The 22,982-nt window shown below is 40.7% G+C and overlaps 1 protein-coding gene across 4 annotated transcripts in view; it reads left to right on the top strand.

The window, feature by feature from the left end:
• Nucleotides 1–18,868: 18,868 nt before the first annotated feature.
• RIC1 (RIC1 homolog, RAB6A GEF complex partner 1) overlaps nt 18,869–22,982 on the top strand; it is a 160,717-nt gene continuing 156,603 nt past the window's right edge. For 3 of the 4 annotated variants that reach the window (XM_047700366.1, XM_047700368.1, XM_047700365.1), the window contains exon 1: nt 18,870–19,228. In XM_047700366.1, coding sequence (XP_047556322.1) covers nt 19,085–19,228 — 144 coding nt within the window. In that variant the 5' untranslated portion in view covers nt 18,870–19,084. Of the gene's footprint in view, nt 19,229–22,982 lie in introns of all 4 variants that reach the window. The other variant, XM_047700367.1, reaches the window with a different exon arrangement.

The following is a 22,982-nucleotide window of genomic DNA, read 5'->3' as shown; positions in this document are numbered from 1 at the left end:
CAGCTCTTTAAGTGTAAGTTTAGGTTATGTATTTGAGACTTTTCTTGCTTCTTGAGAAAGGCCTGTATTGCTATATACTTCCCTCCTAGGACCATCTTTCCTGCATCCCAAAGATTCTGAACTGTCATGATTTCATTTTCATTTGCTTCCATTTATTTTTTTAATTCTTCTTTAATTTCCTGATTGGCCCATTCATTCTTTAGGAGGATGCTCTTTAACCTCCATGTATTTGTGTTCCTTCCAATTTTTTTTCTTGTGGTTGACTTCAAGTTTTAAAGCATTGTGGTCCAAAAATATGCAGGGCATAACCTCAATCTTATTGTACCAGTTGAGACCTGATTTGTGACCCAGTATATGACCTATTCTGGAGAATGTTCCATGTGCCCTTGAGATGAATGTGTATTCTGCTGCTTTAGATGAAATGCTTGAATATATCTGTGATATCCATCTGGTTCAGTGTGTCATTCAAAGCCCTTGTTTCCATGTTGTTTTTTTTGCTTCATTGATCTGTCCATTGCTGTGAGTTGGGTGTTAAAGTCCTCTACTATTATTGTATTATTATCTATGTGTTTCTTTAATTTTGTTATTAACTGGTTTATATATTTGGCTGCTCCCAAGTTAGGGGCATAAATATTTACAATTGTTAGATCTTCTTGTTGGATAGACTCTTTTATTATGATATTGTGTCCTTCTTCATCTCTTATTATAGTCTTTGATTTACAGTTTGGTTTGTCTAATATAAGGATGGCTACTCCAGCTTTCTTTTGATGTCCATTGGCATGATAAATGGTTCTCCACCCCCTCATTTTCAATCTGGAGGCATCTTTGGGTCTAAAATGAGTCTCTTATAAGCAGTATTTTGATGGGTCCTGGGTTTTTTCCCTTAATCCATTTTCATACCTTATGTCTTTTGATTGGAGCATTTAATCCACTTATATTCAAAGTAATTATTGAAAGATATGGTTTAGTACCATTGCAGTACCTGTACAGTCACTGTTTCTGTAGATGGTCTTTCTTCCTTTCTGGTGTTTGTTACTTTTGGGCTTTCCTTTTGCTCAAGGGAGCTCCTTTACTATTTCTTGCAGGGCTGCTGTAGTGTTCACAAAGTCCTTTAGTTTTGGTTTGTCCTGGAAACTTTATCTCTCCTTCTATTTTGAATGACAGTGTTGTTGGATAAAATATTTTTAGCTGCATATTTTTCCCATTTAGCACATTGAATATATCATGCCAGTCCTTTCTGGCCTGCCAGCCTTATGTTTCTATCCTTGTAGGTTAAGGACCTCTTATTCTAAGCTGCTTCCAGGATTTTCTCTCTGAAATTTGCAAGCTTCACTATTATATGTCAAACTATTGACCTACTTATTTATTTATTTTATTTTGAGGGGGGTTATCTGTGCCACCTGGACTTGAAAGCCTGTTTCCTTCCCTCAGATTAAGGAAGTTCTCAGCTATAATTTGTTCAAATAAACACTCTGCCCCTCTCTCCTGTTCTTCATCTTTCAGATATTATTTTATTATCCAAATTATTATCCAGATATTATCTTGCTTTATGGAATCTCTGAGTTCTCTAAGTCTCCCTTCATGATCCAGTAGTTGCCTCTCTTTCCTTCTTTTCCACTTCCTTATTTTCCATCATTTTATCTTCCATATCACTGACTTTCTCTTCTGCCTCATTTATCCTCACTTTCAGTGCCTCCACTGGGGACTGCATCTTGGTAATAGTCCCCAGAGTGGGTTGTCAGGATGTAAGTGGGGTAAGCAAGGACAAACTGGAACCCACAAGGATAGGCTGGACTCTGCATTAGCGTCTCAACACTTCTAAACCTCTAGTATGTTCATCATGGACTTAAACATACGCTTAACCCAAGAGTTGGAGAAGCTGAAGGAGATCCTACAGGAGTAAGAGGAATTATAACAGACCTCCTCAGCGTGAGGAAATATGGCCACTCCTTCACTTTCACTTTCTTTGTTGGGCACAGAATGTCTCTTTTCTTTTCACATGAGAAGTCTAAGAGGCTTAGAGAAGTGAAGTGACTTGTAACCTAGAAGCCCATATGTACATATATACTTAATTCTAGTATAGTTAACATATAATGCTTTATTAGTTTCAGATGTACAGTATAGTAATTCAGCAATTCTATACATTACTCAGTGCTCATCATGATCCACTGCTCTTAATCCCCTTCACCTCGTCACTCCCCACCTCCACCCCAGCCTCCCCTTTGGTAACCAACAGTGTGTTCTCTGTAGTTAAGAATCAGGTTTTTTGAGTGGCCTTGTTCTCCTTTTTTCTCCCCACGTTCTGGAGGCCGCTGTGTTTTTAAGAATCAGGTTTTTTTATTTGTTTCTTTTTTTCTTCATTTTGTTTCAGAAATTCCACATATGAGTGAAATCCTATGGTATTTGTCTTTCTGTGACTGACATATCACTTAGCATAATACTCTCTAGATCCATCCATATTATTGTAAATAACAAGATTTCATTCTTTTTTAGGGCTGAGTAATATACCATTGTGTATATACACCACATTCTTTATCCATGTATCTGTTGATGGACACTTGGGCTACTTCCATAATTTGGCTATTGTAAATAATGCTGCAAAAAAAAATAGGGGTGCATGTATCTTTTTGAATCAGTGTTTTCATATTCTTTGGGTAAATGCCCATAGTAGAATTCCTGGATCATCTGGTAATTCTATTTGTAATTTTTTGAGGAAGCTCCACACTGTTTTCCACAGTGGTTGTGCCTGTTTACATTCTGATCAGCAGTGCAAGAGGGTTCCTTTTTCTCCACATCCTTGCCAACATTTATTTCTTGTGTTGTTGTTTTAGCTATTCTGACAGGTGAGAAGTGATATCTCATTGTGGTTTTGATTTGCATTTTCCTGATGAAGTGTGTTGTTCAGCATTGTTCCATGTGTCAGTTGGCCATCTGTATGTCTTCCTTGGAAAAATGTCTGTTCATGTCTTCTGCCCATTTTTAAATTGGATTATTTGGTTTTTGGTGTTGAGTTGTATAAGTTCTTTATATATTTTAGAAACTACCCCCTTATTGGATATGTCGTTTGCAAATATCTTCTCCCAGTCAAGTAGGTTACCTTTCAGTTTTGTTGATGGTTTCCTTTGCTGTGCGGAAGTTTTTATTTTGATGAACCCTCAATAGTTTATTTTTGCTTTTATTTCCCTTGCCTCAGGAGACATACCTAGAAAAATGTTACTACAGCCAATATCAGAAATTACAGCCTGTGGTCTCTTCTAGCAATTTAATGCTTTAGGTCTCATATATAGGCCTTTAATCTATTCTGGGTTTTAGTTTTGTATATGGTGTAACAAAGTGGCCCAGCTGCATGTAGCTGTCCAATTTTCCCAACACCATTTGTTGAAGAGACTGTCTTTCCCATTGTGTATTCTTGCCTCTTTTGTCATAGATTAATTGACCATATAATCATGGGTCTATTCCTGGGCTCTCTAATCTGTTCCATTGATCTGTGTGTCTCTTTTTCTGCCAGCACCATTCTGTTTTGATTGCTACAGCTTTGTAGTATATCTTGAAATCTGGGATTGTGTTATCTCTGGTTCTGTTCTTCATTTTCAAAATTGCTTTGGTTATTTGAGATCTTTTGTGCTTCTGTACAAATTTTAGAATTATTTGTTCTAGTTCTCTGAAAAATGCTATTGATATTTTGGTAGGCATTGCAGTAGATGTGTAGATTGCTTTGAGCAATATGGGCATCTTAACAATATTTGTTCTCTTGGGATGCCTGGATGGCTCAGTTGGTTAAGCCACTGCTTTTGGCTCAGGTCATGATTCCAGGGTCCTGGGATCAAGTCCCACATGGGGCCCCTTGCTCAGCAGAGAGCCTGCTTCTCCCTCTGCCCACTCTGACTGCCACTCCCCCCGCTTGTGCTGTCTCTCTCTCTCTCTGACAAATAAATAAATAAAATCTTTTTAAAAAAACAATATTTGTTCTCTTAACCCATGAACATGGAATATCTTTCTATTTGTTTGTGTCACTTTCCATTTCTTTCGTGTTTTGTAGTTTTCAGAGTGCAGGTCTCTCACATCCTGGGTTAAGTTTATTCCTAGGTATTTTCTTCTTTTTGGTGCAATTAAAATGGGATTGTTTTCTTAATTCCTTTTTCTGCTATGTCATTATTAGTGTATAGAAATGCAACAGATTTCTGTACATTGATTTTGTATCTTGCAACCTTACTGAATTCATTTATCAGTTCTAGTAGTTTTCTAGAAGTCTATTTTTAACAATATCCTTACACATCTGAAGCTCTTTTCAAAGGAATACATGTCAGCATTTTGGATCTGGGTACATGCTTTTCCTCCTCTCCAAGGGACATTCCTGACCTATGTACTTGTGCCTGTTACCTCTGATGATATCATACATGCAGATTTAGGTAGCTTTGCAATAACAGACATACCTTTATTATTATTCTCCAAAGGAAACTACTCATTCCACTGCAAATAGATGTGATTTCAGGACTGATTTCCTCCTGGATCTTGATAATATAAACTTAACTAAATCTGAGCACTGCATCCAAATGTTCATTTTATTTAAATGTGAATTAAGGGCTTTGAGCTAAGGCCAAGTTCTCAATCCTCTATCCAGATCTGGTACCAAATTATCCATGGTTGCTCTGTGACTGTTGATCTAAGGGGGACAAGAACACTGTTTGGCAGAATAGGAGAGTAAAATTTTTTTTAACATTTTTATTTATTAGAAAGAGAGAGTGTGTGTGTGTGCACAAGCAGGGGGGGCAGCAGACAGAGGGAGAAGCAAGCTCCTTGCTGAGCAAGAAGCCTGATGCGGGACTAGATCCCAGGACGCTGAGATCATGACCTGAGCCGAAGGCAGACACTTAACTGACTGAACCACCCAGACATCCCTAGGAGACTAAATTCTTAAACTTCATTTCTCTCTTCTTGACTATTCATCTAGATGGAGTTTAAATCCACTGCCAAAACATAACATTAGAATTCAAATTATTGGGGCGCCTGGGTGGCTCAGTGGGTTAAGCCGCTGCCTTCGGCTCAGGTCATGATCTCGGAGTCCTGGCATCGAGTCCCGCATCGGGCTCTCTGCTCAGCAGGGAGCCTGCTTCCTCCTGTCTCTCTGCCTGCCTCTCTGCCTGCTTGTGATCTCTCTCTGTCAAATAAATAAATAAAATCTTTAAAAAAAAAAAAAAGAATTCAAATTATTTGGAGCACCTGACTGGCTCAGTTGGAAGAACATGTGAGCTTTGATCTCAGGGTTGTGAGTTCAAGGCCCACATTGGGTGTGGAGCCTACTTAGAAAGAAAAGAAGAATTAAAATTATTTAAGGGAAAGAATGATGTCTTTGTCAATGCATTTATTCCGAGCAATAATAATACCACAAAGTTCCAGTGATGGGCAAAGTTTGGCTAATCTATTCTTAAGAATATTACAACAATATATAACTTGAAGTGACTTTTTCTCCCTCTGTATCTAAACTTATTGGACTAAGAGTAATTAATTCGAGTTGAATGCAGTTTTGTACTAGATGTTTTGCTATGATTTTATATTTTAAATAACAAATACTTTCTTTTATTTTATAATTAATGTAGTTTTAATGATTTAAGCACAGGATTATTCCCATATGCTTCTACACAGATGTTTACAAACACTTGTATTTTAATGAAAGAAACTACAAATAAATACTTTAGTTTAAATCATTTCAGTAAAAGAAAATCTAGTTCCATAAAGTAACAAATTGGAAGGCGATGATTTAAATTTGCAATTTTTCCTTTGCCAAACTATTTGTCATAGAAAACTTTAAATGGTATGTTCCACTACTGACATTAAAATACAATTTAATTCACCAAAATGTGATTCATAGTCCCCTTTTCTAGGAGTGTATTTTTTACAAAGTGAGGTGTTTTCAGTACTTCTTTCATTTAAGTCATTCTATTCTTTTTTGCTAATTTATTTTGGCTATTCATAAGATAGCTTACAACAAAACGCCCCCCGCAACCCAATATTTATAAATATTATACTCCTTGGGTTATATTCTGATATGGTTATTTTTCAGAGACCTCGAAATACAGACAGGCAAACTTCCTTCTGCAAAGAGGAAAAAGCCACCAATCGACTGAGCAAAGACCAGTCCACAGACAGATGATAATAGGCTGCTTTGACCTTCGCCTTCTTTACTTTTTTGTGTCTTGACTTGAGTTGAGGTGTCTGGATATGTGGCCCTAGGCTGTGGGTAACTGCCACAAATTGGATTTTCAGGGAAGCAGACTCTGAGACAGAGATTAGGGTACAGGAAGTTTATTGGGAAGTGCTCTTGGAATTCAACCACTCTATGCACTGACCTAGGTCAATATTAAAGCAGAAAAACAGCACCTTCCACCCCAGGCCAAGAGGCGGATGAGCCTAGTGGGGTATAGGACCCAGCCATCCCTCTCCACATGAAGCTTCACCTTCCAGTGCCCATTCTGGAGGACATGTTTATTTTCATTAAGGCAGGAAATACTTTTTCATCAAGGATTTGTACATACTCATCAGTAAACATTTTTTTGAAATTTGTAATTTCAATTATAATTTTCAATTATATTTTCAATCAATGAGCAATTTAGAGAAATACAACACTGTACTAAAATAAACTTTGTGTTTCAGATACTATCTTAGGAATTAGAAAATTAGTGTTTTCTGCCTTTTAGAAAATATAAATTTTTTCTTCCAAGTTTGCTTTTGTTGTTGTCTTTACGTGGTCACATAAGGCTCTCTAAAACCATTTGCGTCCCTTCCCAAAATCTGTGCTTGCTGTCAGTTAGGTAGAGATGTTTAGCAGCAAAGAAAAATCTGGGCAGGACCCACCCAGCTTTTATATCCTGCATGGCTGAACTTTAATGGAAGTTTTAGCTTTTCCAAAAGTCTGGTCTTCGCTGACTGGGGAGGAAAAACAGTTGGAAAAAAAATGCTTTGAGCAATGTGAACCATGTAATTTCATTTGAACTAAGGAATTCCAAAAATACTTGCTTATTGAAAGGGTAGTTATGTTTTTGTGTTGGAACTTGTTATGGAGAATAAGAAGTACTAGTCCTTTCCTCCCCTACTTTTTCTCATAAACATAGAAAAAAATTAAAGACTGTCTGAGTGGCTGGGTAGGAAAATAGTGTGGAGGGGGTAAGGTGGACCACATAGTGGGCCTGTCCCAGAACCTGTCCCTTGCTTGCTGGCGGGGGGTGTCTATCTACTCTTTGGTGACCTTTTGAGACCAATTCATCTTGAGACAACCCTCTCCTCGCTCTGATGAGAATTCAGGACTCTGTCTGGCCATGTCGTCAAGACTACAGTAGTTGGACTGAAACCCAGAAATTCTGTCAGTTCTGCTCACTGATGCCAACATAAATGCCATGGCAGTATCAAGATGGAAACTTCTGGGCAACATGGTCAAGCAGAATATTTTCAGGTCCTGTCTGACTTTAGGTCTCTGTGAGGAGATCAGGGGTTAATAAAAATGTTCATAACCAGCATTTTGGGGAAGAGGTACTATGTGCTGATCACAGCATTGGGGGCTTTTACATGAATGACATGCTTCAATCCCACAACAATCCTCTGTGGAGTTCTGAAACCTAGAGGGGTTAAGAACCCCGATTTTGAAACCAATAAGTCTGTCCCCAGAGCCTTTGATCTTTTTCCCAGTTCTGTGAGCCCTGGCTTTTGATCACGGGTTTCGCTGTACTAGATTAGAATCTCAGACACCAGCGAAGCAGATGCTCTTGGTCCCTGACCGGGTCTTCTTGGGGCTTTATCAACTACCAGCAGGTGCACCACCTTGCAATGGCTTTTTCTAGTGGCCGGAAGTCCAGTTATGGGCACGGAAGCTGGGTATGTAGAGATTCAACACCAGAATTCCTCAGAGGGACTAAGCACCTATTACCCATCGTGCTAACCAGGCTTGAAAACACCCCTTTGTTGGCTGTCTTCCCACCTCGTCTTTTTTTTTTTTTTAAGATTTTATTTATTTATTTGACAGACAGAGATCACAAGCAGGCAGAGAGGCAGGCAGAGAGAGAGAGAGAGGAGGAAGCAGGCTCCCTGCGGAGCAGAGAGCCCGATGTGGGGCTCGATCCCAGGACCCTGGGATCATGACCTGAGCCGAAGGCAGAGGCTTTAACCCACTGAGCCACCCAGGCGCCCCTCTTCCCACCTCGTCTTACTGGCCCTGCAGGCACTGCCTCACGTCACCCCCGAAATAAACTGTATGTGTGTTCTTGTCTCAGAGTCAGCCTCCAGGGGAACCAAGATGAAGGTAAAGAGTAAAGGAGGATGAGCCTATGAAGGAAGAGAACCCAGTTAGAAGAGATGCTGCATTGCTGGGGGGTAGTGTGGGGAAGCTCCTCACAGGTGGTTCCCTGTTCTCGAAGGTGATGGTGTCTGTGAGACAGGAGAGAAATGTTTTGGAGGGTTATTGAATCTTGACTCCCTGGTGGTTACTTGACTGCTTGGTTGGGTGGAATTCTTTCAGAAGTTTCCTTTTGCTCTGTCCTTTTTTAACTTATATTTCTCCGAATTTTCATTAAAAGTAAGAGAACCCAAGAAATGCAATTATTAATAACCGGAATAATAAAACAAGATAGAAATGTCAACATGTTCTCCATGGAACACTGAGGATATAATTATAAGTAAATGGAAGAGGAAAAAGTACAGATATAATTTCAGAGGAGATATAACTTACAGGTAACATATGGCCTGAATATAATAATGCTATATACTGTTTCATATTAAATTAGGTCTTTTACCAACTTTACTACACTTATAGGATAGTTCCTTTCCTTGTGACTCTATGCTTTTTGTTGATAAACTGGACTTCTGGTGGTACTTAAATACATTTTCAGGGACTAACATAAGCATGGGAAACTCTTGCTTTGTTAAGGTTAATGGTGATATCAAGTGTTAACTGTTGTGTTCAAAATTTAATTTTTTTATGTCTTTAATTCTTTGATTGTTTTTGATTTCATATACTCAACTTCACATCTGCATTAATAGAGTTTTGCCTGGAACTGGACAACTTTAAAATTTATTATATGCTGGTGGAATGGCCTGAATAAGTGTGTTTTGAAACCTTTGACCGGGGGTATTGTTATTAATATTTTCATGACGAAGAAACTTAGAAATGCCCGTTATCTTTTTAAAAGATTTTATTTATTTATCTATCTGACAGAGAGAGAGAGATGGCAAGTAGGAAGAGAATCAGGCAAGCAGGCTCCCTGCGGGGCTGGATCCTGGGACCCTGAGATTATGACCTGAGCCGAAGACAGAGCCTTAACCCACTGAGCTACCCAGGTGCCCCCATGAAATGCCCATTATTTTTATAAAATCTGTAGATTAAAGGGATAAAGATGATAGCCAATTTGTAATAACATTGTATGGTAACAGATGGTGATTACACTTATGATGGGAAACATAGTGCAATGTACAGAAATGTTGAATCACTATGTTGTACCCCTGAAACTAATATAACATTGTATGTCAACTATATTTCAATAATGGAATTTTTTTTTAATAGAGGATAATAAAACCTTTCATGAGTATTTCTTCTAGTGAGTACTTTAGCCACAAGAGGGAACCGTATGAGCAAAAATAGGGTATTTTGAGGTAATCTTTAGAGGATTTTAGCACCCACTCCCCATCCCTTGAGTCTTGAAGCATCCCAATATGTTTGCCACATTTTAGCCAAATCATGATTTCACCAGAGATCTGGGCTACAGAGCCTCATTGCCTTTCAACAGACATTAACAGGTAAACTGTTTTTTTAATCTACCATATCACAGGAAGTCATGGCAAAATAAGTACAGACAATGGCCAACTTCCTTTTCAAATCCACATATTAGGCTGGTCTACACCAAAGTGCTTTCCCTTACCTGGTTAAGGTAAAAACGTCCTTGCCATTTTTTCTTTGCTATAGAGGAATCCTGAGACAACCTCTGAGAACAATGAGCTTGTTGAGGGCTGGGAAAGTGTAGGTAGAAGGGAGAAATTGGGGCACTGTGTCCCCTTCTCAGAGTCCCACAGAAGAAGATCCTCTTATGCTGGGAGGCAACAGGACGTGCAGCAGAAGGCAAGAAAATAGTCAAACCCTAGGGACCTTTGGAGGAAAGTCAGAGCCTGCAGCGTTACCTTGGGTATTTTTAGGAAGTCACTTGGGTAGGGAGAGAGTCTTCCTTTGGTGAATCATATATTGAATGAGGTGGGTGGGTTAATGTTGTTAATACCAAACAATTATTAAAAGGTTAATTCCTGATTAATTTATTGCCCCTGACATCATAATTGGGTAATGTAATTCCTTCTCTCTCTTCCTTGCACTGTTTATTTCCAGGAATTCACATGACCCTTTGGATAAATTATTGTCTTTGTTTTTGCTTAAGCTACAAAGGATGTTATCCTCCAGGTGAATGTGAAAATACTGATCTCATGCATTTTCTTAGCGGAGTAATTTTTTTTTTCTTAGCGGAGTAATTTTTTTTTTTTTTTTTTTTTTGCATGAAGAGTTGGGTAAGAAACAAATATTCTTAGGAATTAGAAAATTTAACTAATAAGTTAGCCCTGACATAAATTATTATGTATATTTAGTTAGTGAGGATATAAGTTTATAGGAAGAGACAGTAGAGTGAAGTTGTTAAACGTTGGGTTTCTGGGCTCAAGTTTGGACTTCACCACTTCCTATGTCTGTGAACCTTCGGCCTCTCTATATACCCCAGTTTCTTCATCTGTAAAGTAGGGATAATAGCTGCCTCATATGATTATTAAGAGGATAAAAATTAATGCAGAGTGCCTAGAGCAGTCTCTAGCACACAATAAGGGCTGGATGAATACTAGTTACTATCATTTGTGAAACTGCACCAACCATTAGGAAGGTCTTTGTGTCTAAGGCATGAAGTACTCTGAGCTCTTGGTTTTTAGCACTAAAAAAAAAAAAAAAAAAGTGACAATCTCGGGTGTCTGGCTGGCTCAGTAGGTAAAGCTTGTGACTCTTGACCTCGGGGTTGTAGGTTTGAACCCTACACTGTGTGTCGAGATTACTTAAAAAAAATAAAATCCTAAAAAAAAAAAAAGTGGAATCTGATTAGATAGGTATTATCATCTTCATTCTACCGATGGGGAACAGTTAAGTGGAGCTGTGAGAGCCCACAGTGCAGCGTGAAATTCATGGGGTTGCCAGGCAGTCAATTAGTAGGATGGGCTCAGCTCACCCATAATGGTTGCTATTGAATAACCTCAGGTCACACGAACCACTTCGTCTCATCCCGGTCTCATCATCAGGGTTTTGCATCCTTCAGATAGCTCTCTCATCAGGAGATCAGGATCATTCAGGTTTGCCAGAGAAGGGATCCCGTTCACGGTAACTAGGAATGCAGGGCACTTTCTGACTTGTCTGGGTGCTGATAGGGCCGCGGAGAGATTGGGGGAGGGGCGGGGGGGGTGGGGGGTATGTGTGCGCAGAGATTCTAGCGCATGCGCAGAGAGTATCAACAGGGGCACTTCCACTATTTTACTCCTAATCAACTCTTTATCAACCTTATTAGTAAGCACGAGAATCACTGGGATGTTTGTTAAAAGTGCTAACTCCTGGTTTAGGACCTGGCTAAGGAATCTGCATTTTAAATGTGTCTCTGGGTAATTTCGATGCCGGTGACTTAGCAGACCACACTTGGTGAAAACTGAGCTCCTCAATAACAAATTAGCATACAAAAAAAAAATTGATTTTTCTTCCGGTGATAGAAGAAAAACTTTGGGCATGCTAACAATAAAAAAGAAAGTAGAAACCATTTGTAATTATACTTTCTATAGATGATGATTACCAATATCTTGATGGCTATCCCTCTAGACCTTCTTTTAAAAACATGCAGCCTAGGGACACCTGGGGGTGCTCAGCTAGTTAAGCATCTGGTTTTGGCTCAGGTCATGATCCCCTGGTCCTGGGATGGGGGCGGGGGCGCCTCCAAGCCCTGCTCTGCTGGGAGTCTGCTTCTCCCTTTGCCCCTCCCCCCTGCTCAGGTTCTCACTCATGTGCACGCTCTCTCTTTCTCAAATGAATAAAAAATTCTTAAAAATATATATATATTCCTGTTGGGTCTAGAAACTGGACTAGATACTATTTAAAACCTATTCTGACTCTGATATCATCCTCGTAAAAGTTTTGTCATTCTTCCAGCATAAGGATTAACTTTGTTCGGACTGAAATTACATCCTCTGCACCTTGGAAGCTCAAGAACACATCTTTAAGTGCAGACCTGCTGCCATGTCATAATATCAAAGGCAATAACAGCATTTCTTCAAAGATCACATGCAGGTGGCCAGCAAGTATGTGAGAAGTTGTTCAATATCCCTCACCATCAGAGAAATGCAAATCAAAACCACAACAAGCTGTCATTTCACACCCGCGAAGATGGTTGCTTTTATAAAAATGAAAAATATCAAGCGCTGGGGACGATGTGGAGACATTGGAAACCTTGTGCACTGTTGGTGGGATGGTGAAATGCCACAGCCTCCATGGAAAACCACATGGAGGTTCCTAAAAAATTAAAAATAGAACTGCATGCAGCAATTCCACTTCTGGGTATATATTGAAAGCAGGTACTTGAACAGATATTTGCACACCAAAGTTCACAGCAGATTTTTCACAAGAGCCAACATGTAGAAGCAACCCAATTGCCCACCAATGGACAAGTGGGTAAACAAAATGTGGTATGTATATACACACGCAGACACAAGGGGGTATTATTCAGCTTTAAAAAGGAAGGAAATCTTGTCACAGGCTACAACAGGATGCACCTTGAAGACATCACGCTCAGTGAAATAAGCCAGTGATGGAAAGACAAGTACCCTACAATTCCACCTATGTGAAGAATCTGAAGTAGTAAAAAAAAAAAAAAAAATTTTTTTTTTTTTTCACGGAAACAGAAAGTAGAAGGTGTTTGTAAGCGGAAGGGGGAAAAGAGAAGTTATTGTTTAATGAATACAGTTTCAGTTTTGCAAGATGAAAAAGTTCTGGTGATCTGTTTCACAATTATGAATGTATTTAAGATAGTGAACTGAACACTTAGAAACGGTTAAGGTGGTAGATTTTATGTTATATGTATACCACAATTAAAGAATATAAACCAAATTGAAAATAAAATAAAAAATATTTTTAAGTGGAAAAAAAGGAATATAAACCATACTACAAGATAATTAGGACAGTGCTGCCCTTTTATAACATTTTGGATTGCCATAAAACAGTGATGTTATACAGTTAATGTTAAGGTTTAGTTTGATAAAACATTTTCATGGAAACTGCTAATTTGTATTCACTTTGGGTTTATAATTCTTGAAGTTGTCAGGTTAAACCTAGTGACAACATAACAATTAATGGATGAGAATAGGACAGAAGTAAAAATTACTAGATACTCCATGGATTTTTTTAAGTGGGTATTAAATTTGACTCCAAGCTCACTGATAAACCTGAGATATAAAGGGATAACACAATAACTGTGAATTTTTGTCCAGAAGTGAAGACATGTTTGTCTGAATACATAGGAAGAAGGAGGAGGAGGAGAGAGAAAGAGAGGTGGGGGGACAGATCTAATTAGAATTATGGTGAACTCTCTTATTATGTCATCCGATGGAGTTAAACAATTTCTCTTTCCAACTCTTCCTGCTATTTTAGTAAAACATGCACACAGAAAATTCAGGTATGGCATTTTTTTATACTGGAAAACTGGTTGAGACATATTCAAACAGAACTGTTGTTACTGTTGGTGAATTTGAGTGAAATTTAGGTCTGTTTCCAACAATTTTTTTAGTTTCTAAGAAGACCAAAGTGAAGGGAAGGAATAGTAGCTCTTTTTCCATTTTGCTTGATTATGAACAATAGGCTTTCTCACTGTATTTTCTAGTTTGCATTCATCTCCAGCCCAGAATCTTGTTTACAACCACGAAGTTCCATTAATAAAAAGCCATCCTGCCCCTATGGTTAATTAAGTGATTTCAAGTCATATTTCATACTGTTGGGAAAATTCAGAACAAGGCAGATTTGGTTGGTTACATGTGACTCAAGTTACTGAGATGCTCTTTTTATTTTTTTAAAGCTATTTATTTTAAATATTTTTTATTTAAATTCAATTAATCAACATATAGTGTATTATTAGTTTCAGAGGTAGAAACTAACAACTCATCGGTCTTATATAATACCCGGTGCTCATTACATCATGTACCCTCCTTAATGTTCATTATCCAGTTACCCCATGCCCCCATGCACCACGCCCCCAGCATCTCTCAGTTTGTTTCTTATGATTAAGAGTTTCTCATGGTTTTTCTACCTTTCTGATTTCATCTGGTTTTGTTTTTTCAAGACAAATGATCCTTTGTTTTGTTTCTTAAATGCCACATATAAGTGAGATCATATGATAATTGTCATTCTCTGATTGACTTATTTTGCTTAACATAATACCCTCTAGCTCCATCCACATCCTTGCAAATGGCAAGATTTCATTTTTTGATGGCTGAGTAGCATTCCATTTTGTGTGTATATATATATATATATATATATATATATATATATATATATACACCCCATGTTCTTTATCCATTCATCTGTCGATAGACATCTGGCTATTGTGGACACTGCTGCTATAAATATTGGGGTGCAGGTGCCCCTTTGGATCACTACATTTGTATCTTTGGGGTAAATACCTAGTAGATGCTCTTTTTAATTTAAATGTTTATATTTCTTATTACTGAAAATTTCAACCATATAGAAAAGGAGAGCAAGTAACACAGTGAATTCCCAAGTATCCATCACTTAGCTTCCAAGATGATCAACTCATGGCCCAACCTTTTTCATATAGAACTCCTTCTCTTACTCACCCCCAGGCTCCTTACTCCAAAGCAAGACTCAGACATCAAATCATTTGTGCTCAGATATTCATCACCCATCTTCCAAGCAGGATAAGTGATAATCAAGAGTCTAGCCCAGAAGCAAATGTAGCAGTTGCACATTATGAGAGTGTAATAAAGATGAATGTTAAAAGTATATTAAAGAGGCATAGACTGAAGCACATCATCTTCAGTGAATATTTTCATAGTCTCTTACGGAGGTCCCCAGACATCCAGAGTGGTGCATCCGCGACCCAAATCCGGTCCCAGTTCTGTGCCATTGTCACAAGTCTGTGAATGTGTGAAGTCCACAGAGCCTACTTTTGGTCTGGGGTCCCACAGAGCCTTTCCTCGTAATCCTCCTCTGACTAGTCTTGGGACCATGCCTGAAACTCCACGTTATTTCATTACTCCCTCCCGGACAAGTGGGACTTTATCGATCATTATCAATTTAGTTGTTTCACATAACTTTTTTCCTCATTACAAAAGTAATGTGAGTTCATGACAGACAATGTAGAAAATACAAAAAAAGCCCCAAAGAGAACATAAACAGTACCCATAATCAGGGGTAAATAATATATTAGTGCTTGTCTTCCATTTTTTTCCCCTAGGCACACATACACTTTTTTCCCCATGAAAACAGGATATTTTACATTTCATCTTTAATTTGCTTTCATCACTTAATAATATATTGTAAATATACTTCTCTATGATTAAATACTCTTCTCCAACATAATTTTTTACTTTTACAAAATATTCCATTCTAAGAAAGTACTATAATTACTGTCCTTTTGGGGACATTCAGATTATTTTCTTTTAGTGACACCTTTGTGGGGCACATTCTTTTTTTTTTAAGAGAGAACGCACAGTTAAGAGTACACAGGTGAGGCTGGGGGTGGGGAGATGAGGGGAAGGGCAGAGAGAGAGAAGGAGAGAAAGAATCTTAAGCAGGCTCAATGCCCAGTGTAGAGATGGATACAGGGCTCAAACTCACGGACTCTGAGATTGTGACCTGAGCTGAAATCAAAAGTTGGACACTTAACCAGCTGAACCACCCAGGCACCCCTGTGGGGTACATTCTTAAAGCTGAACTCTACATACCAGTGTTTGTTTCCTTAGAAAATAATCATTGGCTAGAAATAGTTGGAGCCATGGGTATGTATGCTTAAAGATCTCTCCATTTTTAAATGTAATTCCAACTACACTTTAGAAAAACTGCACCAAATTATACTCCCATCAACAGTTTATAAATGTACTTCTGTTTCTGTGCACTCTTATCAATGTTATTTCTTTTTTTTTTTTTTAAGATTTTATTTATTTATTTGACAGAGAGATCACAAGCAGGCAGAGAGGCAGGCAGAGAGAGAGGAGGAAGCAGGCTCCCCGCCGAGCAGAGAGCCCGATGCGGGGCTCGATCCCAGGACCCTGAGATCATGACCTGAGCCGAAGGCAGCGGCTTAACCCACTGAGCCACCCAGGCGCCCCTCAATGTTATTTCTTGTACAAAGGTCTGTTCGTTTGGAAACACGTACCTGTTAGTTTTCATTGATCAACTTAGTCTTAGCTCAGACTAGAGTTGTGTAAAGTTTAGCTAGAGTTATGGTGCTGGAATAGAAGAAGGAAGATCGAGGGCATAGACTTGCTAGTGTATTTTACAAAGTAAGGTTAGAATAGGATATTTGAAAGCTGGAAAAGTCCGTTCATAAGGTTTCTACCACAATGTGGAACTCTTAAGTAAGGGCTTGAGGAGAATCAAATATGGCACTCACCCACCCCCTAGCCCCTCACTGCCTCCAGCCGCTAGCAGAGTTCAATTCAATCAAGTCTCAAGACGAGTGGCTCTGCAGAAAGGAGCACTTCTTTTCAGGCTCCTCCAACACACTGGTCCTGCTTCCTCATTAGGAAAATGAGAATAAATATCACACCAATATTACCCTCATTGAAGGTTTACTGTGGAACTAAATAAAGTCATGTATTTGAAAATACTTTGTAAACCTTAAGTGCCACAAGAATGTAGCGAGGGAATTAGATTCTAAAGGCCGCAAGTAGGGGCACCTTGGTGGCTCAGTCGGTTAAGAGTCCAGCTCTCGATTTTGGCTCAGGTCATAATTTCAGGGTTGTGAGATGGAGCCACACTTTAGGCTCTGCGCTGGGTGTGGAGCCTGCTTAAGATTTTCTCCCCCTCTCTCTAAAATAAATAAATAAATAAATAACCTCAGCAAGTAAAGTTAAAACTGAGTGCAAAAAAAAAATTACTTATAAGTTCCTTATATTACACATGTGTGCAGTAAGATGCTCTCAGAAGGCACACGAGCACAAAGTCCCTCTCAAAGGGAGCTGGGACAAATACATTCTCAGTAAAATGGCTAGAGGAATTGCTGCACTGTAACTGATTCATTTTCTCTTTCTGCCAAGAGTATAGGCTGGATCTGAGTAAGTCAGATAAAAGTATGATGCAACGCTGTTGTTGTTCTACTTTTATTTTTTTAAGTCAAGAAACCTCCCAGGGTCTCTTTATTTGTCTGATGGTGTACTTCAGCTGGATCAGGGTTTTCCTTCCAATTTTCATTTGACACATATTTTCAGAGTTTACTATTCTAAGTGTGTGCCAGGCTGCTCTGTTGGATGTTGGAAAAAAAAACACCAGGAAGGAGACACAGGCTGACCACAAGAGGCCAGTGAGAGGTGAGGCAGTTTCAGCTTTGATTTGAGGAATCCTGGGTTCTTTGATCACCTTCTGGGGAATGCAGTGAATGTTTAAAAAAATTAAGTTACATTCTTTGTTATGAGTACCAGCTGCAAGGCTACATCTGATACGTATTACTTTGTTTCTTCCTCTGCTATGTTGCTACTTTTTAATGTAACATTTGCTTTAAACCTAGGTTAATTCAACTATTTTTTAATTTTAAAAAATATGGAAAAATGCAAACTGAACAAAAAGAACGGACAATGAGAAGCAAGCTTTTTATTCTAGGCGCCCCCTACACTCCATCCCCATTCACACCGTCCTCCTATCCAAAGGTAATCGCTGGGTCAATACTTAAAAAGAAACAGTTGTTAAGGTGATCCCTGGGGTCCAGAAGTTAAACAACCAACTACGGAGACTCTAAAGTCCGTTCCAGCTCAGAAATTATGTCCAGGTCTTTTACAGCATATACTCTACTGAGGGTGCAAAAAAGAGAGAGACTTGCCTTGTCTAACGTTGTGGTTGGCAAAGGCACAGATGAATACAAACTGAATTCAAAAATTACACGCTAGATTTGGAAACATGAAGGAAAAGTCTGAGACACGTTCATGGTAGGTGGTTTATTCACGGAATAAATAAAGTCCCCCTCTGGGCTGTAAACTCCATGAGGGTAGGAACTCTATCGCGAGCTTTCACTGCAGACCTTGGCACACAACAGAGGTTCACGGGGCCCAGGACCCCACCACCCAGCACCTGGGTGGAAGTAGAGGGGTGGGGCGGAAGGGAAAGTCACGTGACTTGATCAAGGCGCTACCCCCGGCCCCCCGGGCCTCACCAATCGGCGAAAAGAAGTCAAATTTGGCTAGGCCTGGCATGAGGCGTGCTCCGCGGGCCCAGTCACCCCGCAGCGGCGTCTCGCCCAGTTCGGCCCACTTTCCTGTAAATCTCAGGCTGCTGCCCCGCCCACCCGGCCCAAACAAAATATTCCAGATTGCAAGTGGGAGGCTCAAAGGGGCAAGAAGGAGGCAAAAGCGCATGCGTACTGACGCAGCGCGGCGGAGGCTCTTGAAGATTGGGGCGGAGCTTCAGAAAGCAGAGCGAGGAGGAGGGGAGAAGCCTCCAATGCGCGTGCGCGCGACAGCCCTCCCCGGCCCGACCCACGCGGCGCGGCGTGGTGACGCCCGTGCGGCCCGAGGAAGGGGTGGGGCCGGGCCGGGGCGGGCCTCCGCGCTCCTCCCGCCCCCTCTCCATCCCGACTCTTCCTCCCCCTACCTCCCCCACAGTGGGCCCCGTCAGCCCGAGGATTCCTTCGTCGCTCAGCTTCGCGTCGGCCCGGCCCGGCCCGGCCCGGCCAGCGGGCAGATGCCCCGAGCTGCCGCTGCCGACGCCGCCGAGTCGGCCGGTGGCGGTGTGGGAGGCGGGCGTCCGGCCCCGGGCCGCTGAGTGTGACGGACGGGGCCGGGGGCCGCCGGGCGCCGCGGCGTCTGCGGCTCCGCGCGGACCATGTATTTCCTGAGCGGCTGGCCCAAGAGGCTGCTGTGCCCTCTGGGCACCCCGGCCGAGGCGCCCTTCCACGTTCAGTCCGACCCCCAGAGGACTTTCTTCGCCGTGCTGGCCCCGGTCCGCCTCAGCATCTGGTACAGCCGAGTAAGTAGAGCCGCCCGCTGCCTCTTGCCGCTCCCTCCCCGGCGCCCCGGCACGGTCCCGCCCTTAACTTCCACCCGGAGTCCCGCGCCCCTGCCCCTCGGCGCCGGACACGCGGCTCCTCGCGGCCGCGTCCCCGTTCGGCCGGGTTTCGCGGGCAGATGCGGCGGCGGCTGCCGAAAAGCCGTGCGCCTCCCCGCGTCGGAGCGGCGGCCGCGCACCGCGCACACCCCGCGCTCCCTCGGCCGAGCCCAGACTTGCCCTCCGTCCCTTCCCCCATTCCCCGAGGAGCGAATTTGTTTAAACTTTCCACAAATAGAAACCTGGGAGCTGTGAGTTCCCAGCCCTCCCCTGCTTTCCAGGCCGTGGTTCGGGAGTTGGGGAAAGCCTGTTGGGCTTCACCCAGTGCCAGACTTCCCAGGCCTGCGAGAACTTATTTCCAGCAGCTGCAGCCAGGAGTCTTTAGTTTTACCAGTGGTCTGCTTGTCCTGCTCCTCGCTTCACCCCCAAACATCTGCCCACTCTCCGGCTAGTGTCCTTCTCTGCTGCTCTTGGACTCTGCGTTGGAGAATTACTGGGGGCTTCGGAGGAGCTTGAGTTGAACTCAAATCTGTCCGCGCTGCTCCCGGGTATTTAACACCTGGAAATAATCAGATTGGGGAAAAGCGTGAAACTGAGTTCTGTGTTTGCTTTCTGCGAGTCCTGGTATTTCATTCGTGTATCTAATTACCGAGTAGATAAGCGGGGGTGGGGGGAGACTTCAAAAATAAGTGGTGGATGGGATACTCTCCATTTCCCGGGAACGCTGCTCTAGGTCAGTCTATAAAAGCGACAGAATTAAGGTTCTTTTTTTTTCCCCTCCCCAAAGAAGGCGGTACTAACCGACGTCAGAGTGAAGTTTTCCCTTTTTATAGCTAACTTGTCCGCGTGGAAATAGGTTGTGACCTTGGCTTTATTACATCTATGTGGCACACTGGCTTTACTGGCTTGAGTTAAATTAGTGAAAACCCTCAACTGTCTGTACTGACCATTTGAATACTTACGTAAAGCCCTTGACTATTCTCACACACAGCCCTGGTAGAAGTGATGATGGGATTTAGATATTTCTGGTATCTTTTTATGTGGCTGTCATAGGCTGTAAATCAGACTGCCATTAAGTTTGGGCCGATTTAATTTTTAAGTTTGTATCAAGACAAAAGAGGTTGTTACATAACCAGCAGTGTGACAGTTCAGTCTGGTGCCTGATTTCGTTTTTGAATATGTATATTGTATATCATTTGGTTTTTAAATGAGATACTAATTCATTTACGTTGTGTAGCCAGTAGAATAATATTTATTTCTTTGGGCATATATAAGTATTATCTTTAAAGTAGCATGCAGAAAAAGTAATTAGAACTTCAGTGTTAAGTTGTATTCTAAATTTAGTATGAATTTATACTCTAATGTAACAGCCTGAAATTTAACTATCTCTGAAAAGGTGGACCTAATTTAAGTTTAGGCAGAGCTAACTTAGTATGAAGGATGAATAGACCAGAAGCCTGTAGGTTACTTTATCATTCTTTAAAAGAAACAGAAATATACCTCAGCTTTCTTAGGGATATTTTATTAAAAATGTTTTTTGCTTTTGCAGTTGGATATTATGTAAATTAGGCAGTCATGGAATTTAAAGCAACTATTACTCCTTCCTTTAAGCTTTCATCCTACACATATATAGATACCTACTTTCTACCGAAGTCCTGGGATCACTACCATTAAGACACAATGTGCAGTTAGGTCTAGGGACTCTGTGGGCTCACAAGTACCGGGTTAAATGAAATGCAGGTATACCTTAGGGGAGGCTGCATGTTACTGTAGACTTTATGGTTAACCTTGATCTCTGGCGTCAGCTTCATCACTTTAAAAATGAAGATTGGGGGGCGCCTGGGTGGCTCAGTGGGTTAAGCCACTGCCTTCGGCTCAGGTCATGATCCCAGGTCCTGGGTTCAAGCCCCACATCGGGCTTTCTGCTCAGCAGGGAGCCTGCTTCCTCCTCTCTCTCTGCCTGCCTCTCTGCCTACTTGTGATTTCTCTCTGTCAAATAAATAAATAAAATCTTTAAAAAAAATAAAAATGAAGATTGGATCAGATGATTTTAGGGACGCCTTGGTGGCTCAGTCAGTTAAGCCGCTGCCTTCGGCGCAGGTCATGATCCCAGGGGGTCATAGGATGGAGTTCCGAATTGGGCTCCTTGCTCAGCGGGAAGCCTGCTTCTCTCTCTGTCTCTGCCTGCTTGTGCTCTCTCTCTCTCTCTCTGAGAAATAAATAAATGAAATCTTAAAAAAAAAAAAAGATTGGATCAGATGATTTTAAAGTCCGTGATTATATAGCTGGGATGATGAGAAACAGGTGACGGATTCCAGCTTTGAACCTCTTCTACTTGAGATTTTTTTCACTCAGAGTTTTTTGGGTTTCGTTTTGTTTAATTTCTAAACTTACTGAAACTAAGTTAAAATCAATTTCAGTTAGCAAACTTCCTTTAAAGATGAAAGCAACTCTAGCTAAATTGAGGAGCTATCCGTTACTGTGCAGTAGAGTGAATTGGTTTAAAATGTTCACCTGAGAAGATGAAAGCTTTGCTTTTGGAGAGATATTATACATACAGGTAATTTTATAGAATAAAGTGAACATGAAGATCTAAAGAAGGGTTTTTATGGAGTTGAGGTTTTAAAAGCTGCTATGAGGACATTTGGAGACAAGGAGAGACTTGCATGAAGAGGTAAAGATATAATGGGATTTGCTTATTTGAAATTTTGTTGGGTCTCTCTTAGTAAGTTAAAGTCACTTAGGGATGAATTTTTTTTTTTTCAAAGATTTTATTTATTTGACAGACAGAGATCACAAGTAGGCAGAGAGGCAGGCAGAGAGAGAGGAGGAAGCAGGCTCCCTGCTGAGCTGAGAGCCCGATGCGGGGCTCGATCCCAGGACCCTGGGATCATGGCCTGAGCGAAGGCAGAGGCTTTAACCCACTGAGCCACCCAGGTGCCCCAGGGATGAATTTTTAAAAAGAGAAAATGTGCATTTAATAGTCTAAGCTGTTTTTTTTCCAACTGTCCAAAAGAATTGTTATGTTTAAAATGTTGATTAGTCATGAGACTATAAAAACATTACAGTAAAATCTCTAAGAATAACTTGTGTACATTTTATGTTTTTTTTAGTGAAAAATTTTTTTAGGATTTTATTTATTTATTTGACAGAGACACAGCGAGAAAGGGAACACAAGCAGGGGGAGTGGGAGAGAGAGAAGCATTTTTAGTGTGAAGGTGTAACTTGTTTTCATTGTAACATGTTGATGTAAATTTGTTTTCTCTACTTTGTGATTCTACTTAGAAGTTCTAAAAATTGCTTAGGAGTTTACAACAGGGATCATCCATATATTCTGGAACCCAAAAAAGGATGCTTAAAAAATGGTTGAGGTTGTTAGGTTAGGTTGTTAGGTTAGGTTGGGGTGGTAAAGGTGTGACTTAATTGACGGAGCAGTTGACCATTATTTCTGCTAAGGATATTGTGAAAGGACTAGTTTCAGTTTGGGTGTTGTGGGAGATTGTGTTTTGTACATACTAGAGAGCCTAGAATTTTTCTAATATGCTATTGAAGTATAAATATTAAAGTCCACGTATGTGAACCACAAAATGATACCTTAGAATGCTGTAATTCTAAATTAGACTTATCTCCATTTTCAGGTCATAATTTCATATATATAAATTACCCTTAGAAGTAT

The sequence above is a fragment of the Lutra lutra genome, chromosome 13 (assembly GCF_902655055.1).
Source record: "Lutra lutra chromosome 13, mLutLut1.2, whole genome shotgun sequence".
Classification (NCBI taxonomy): domain Eukaryota; kingdom Metazoa; phylum Chordata; class Mammalia; order Carnivora; family Mustelidae; genus Lutra; species Lutra lutra.
Note: the sequence above shows the minus strand (reverse complement) of the source record. Positions and strands in the feature narration are given on the sequence as shown.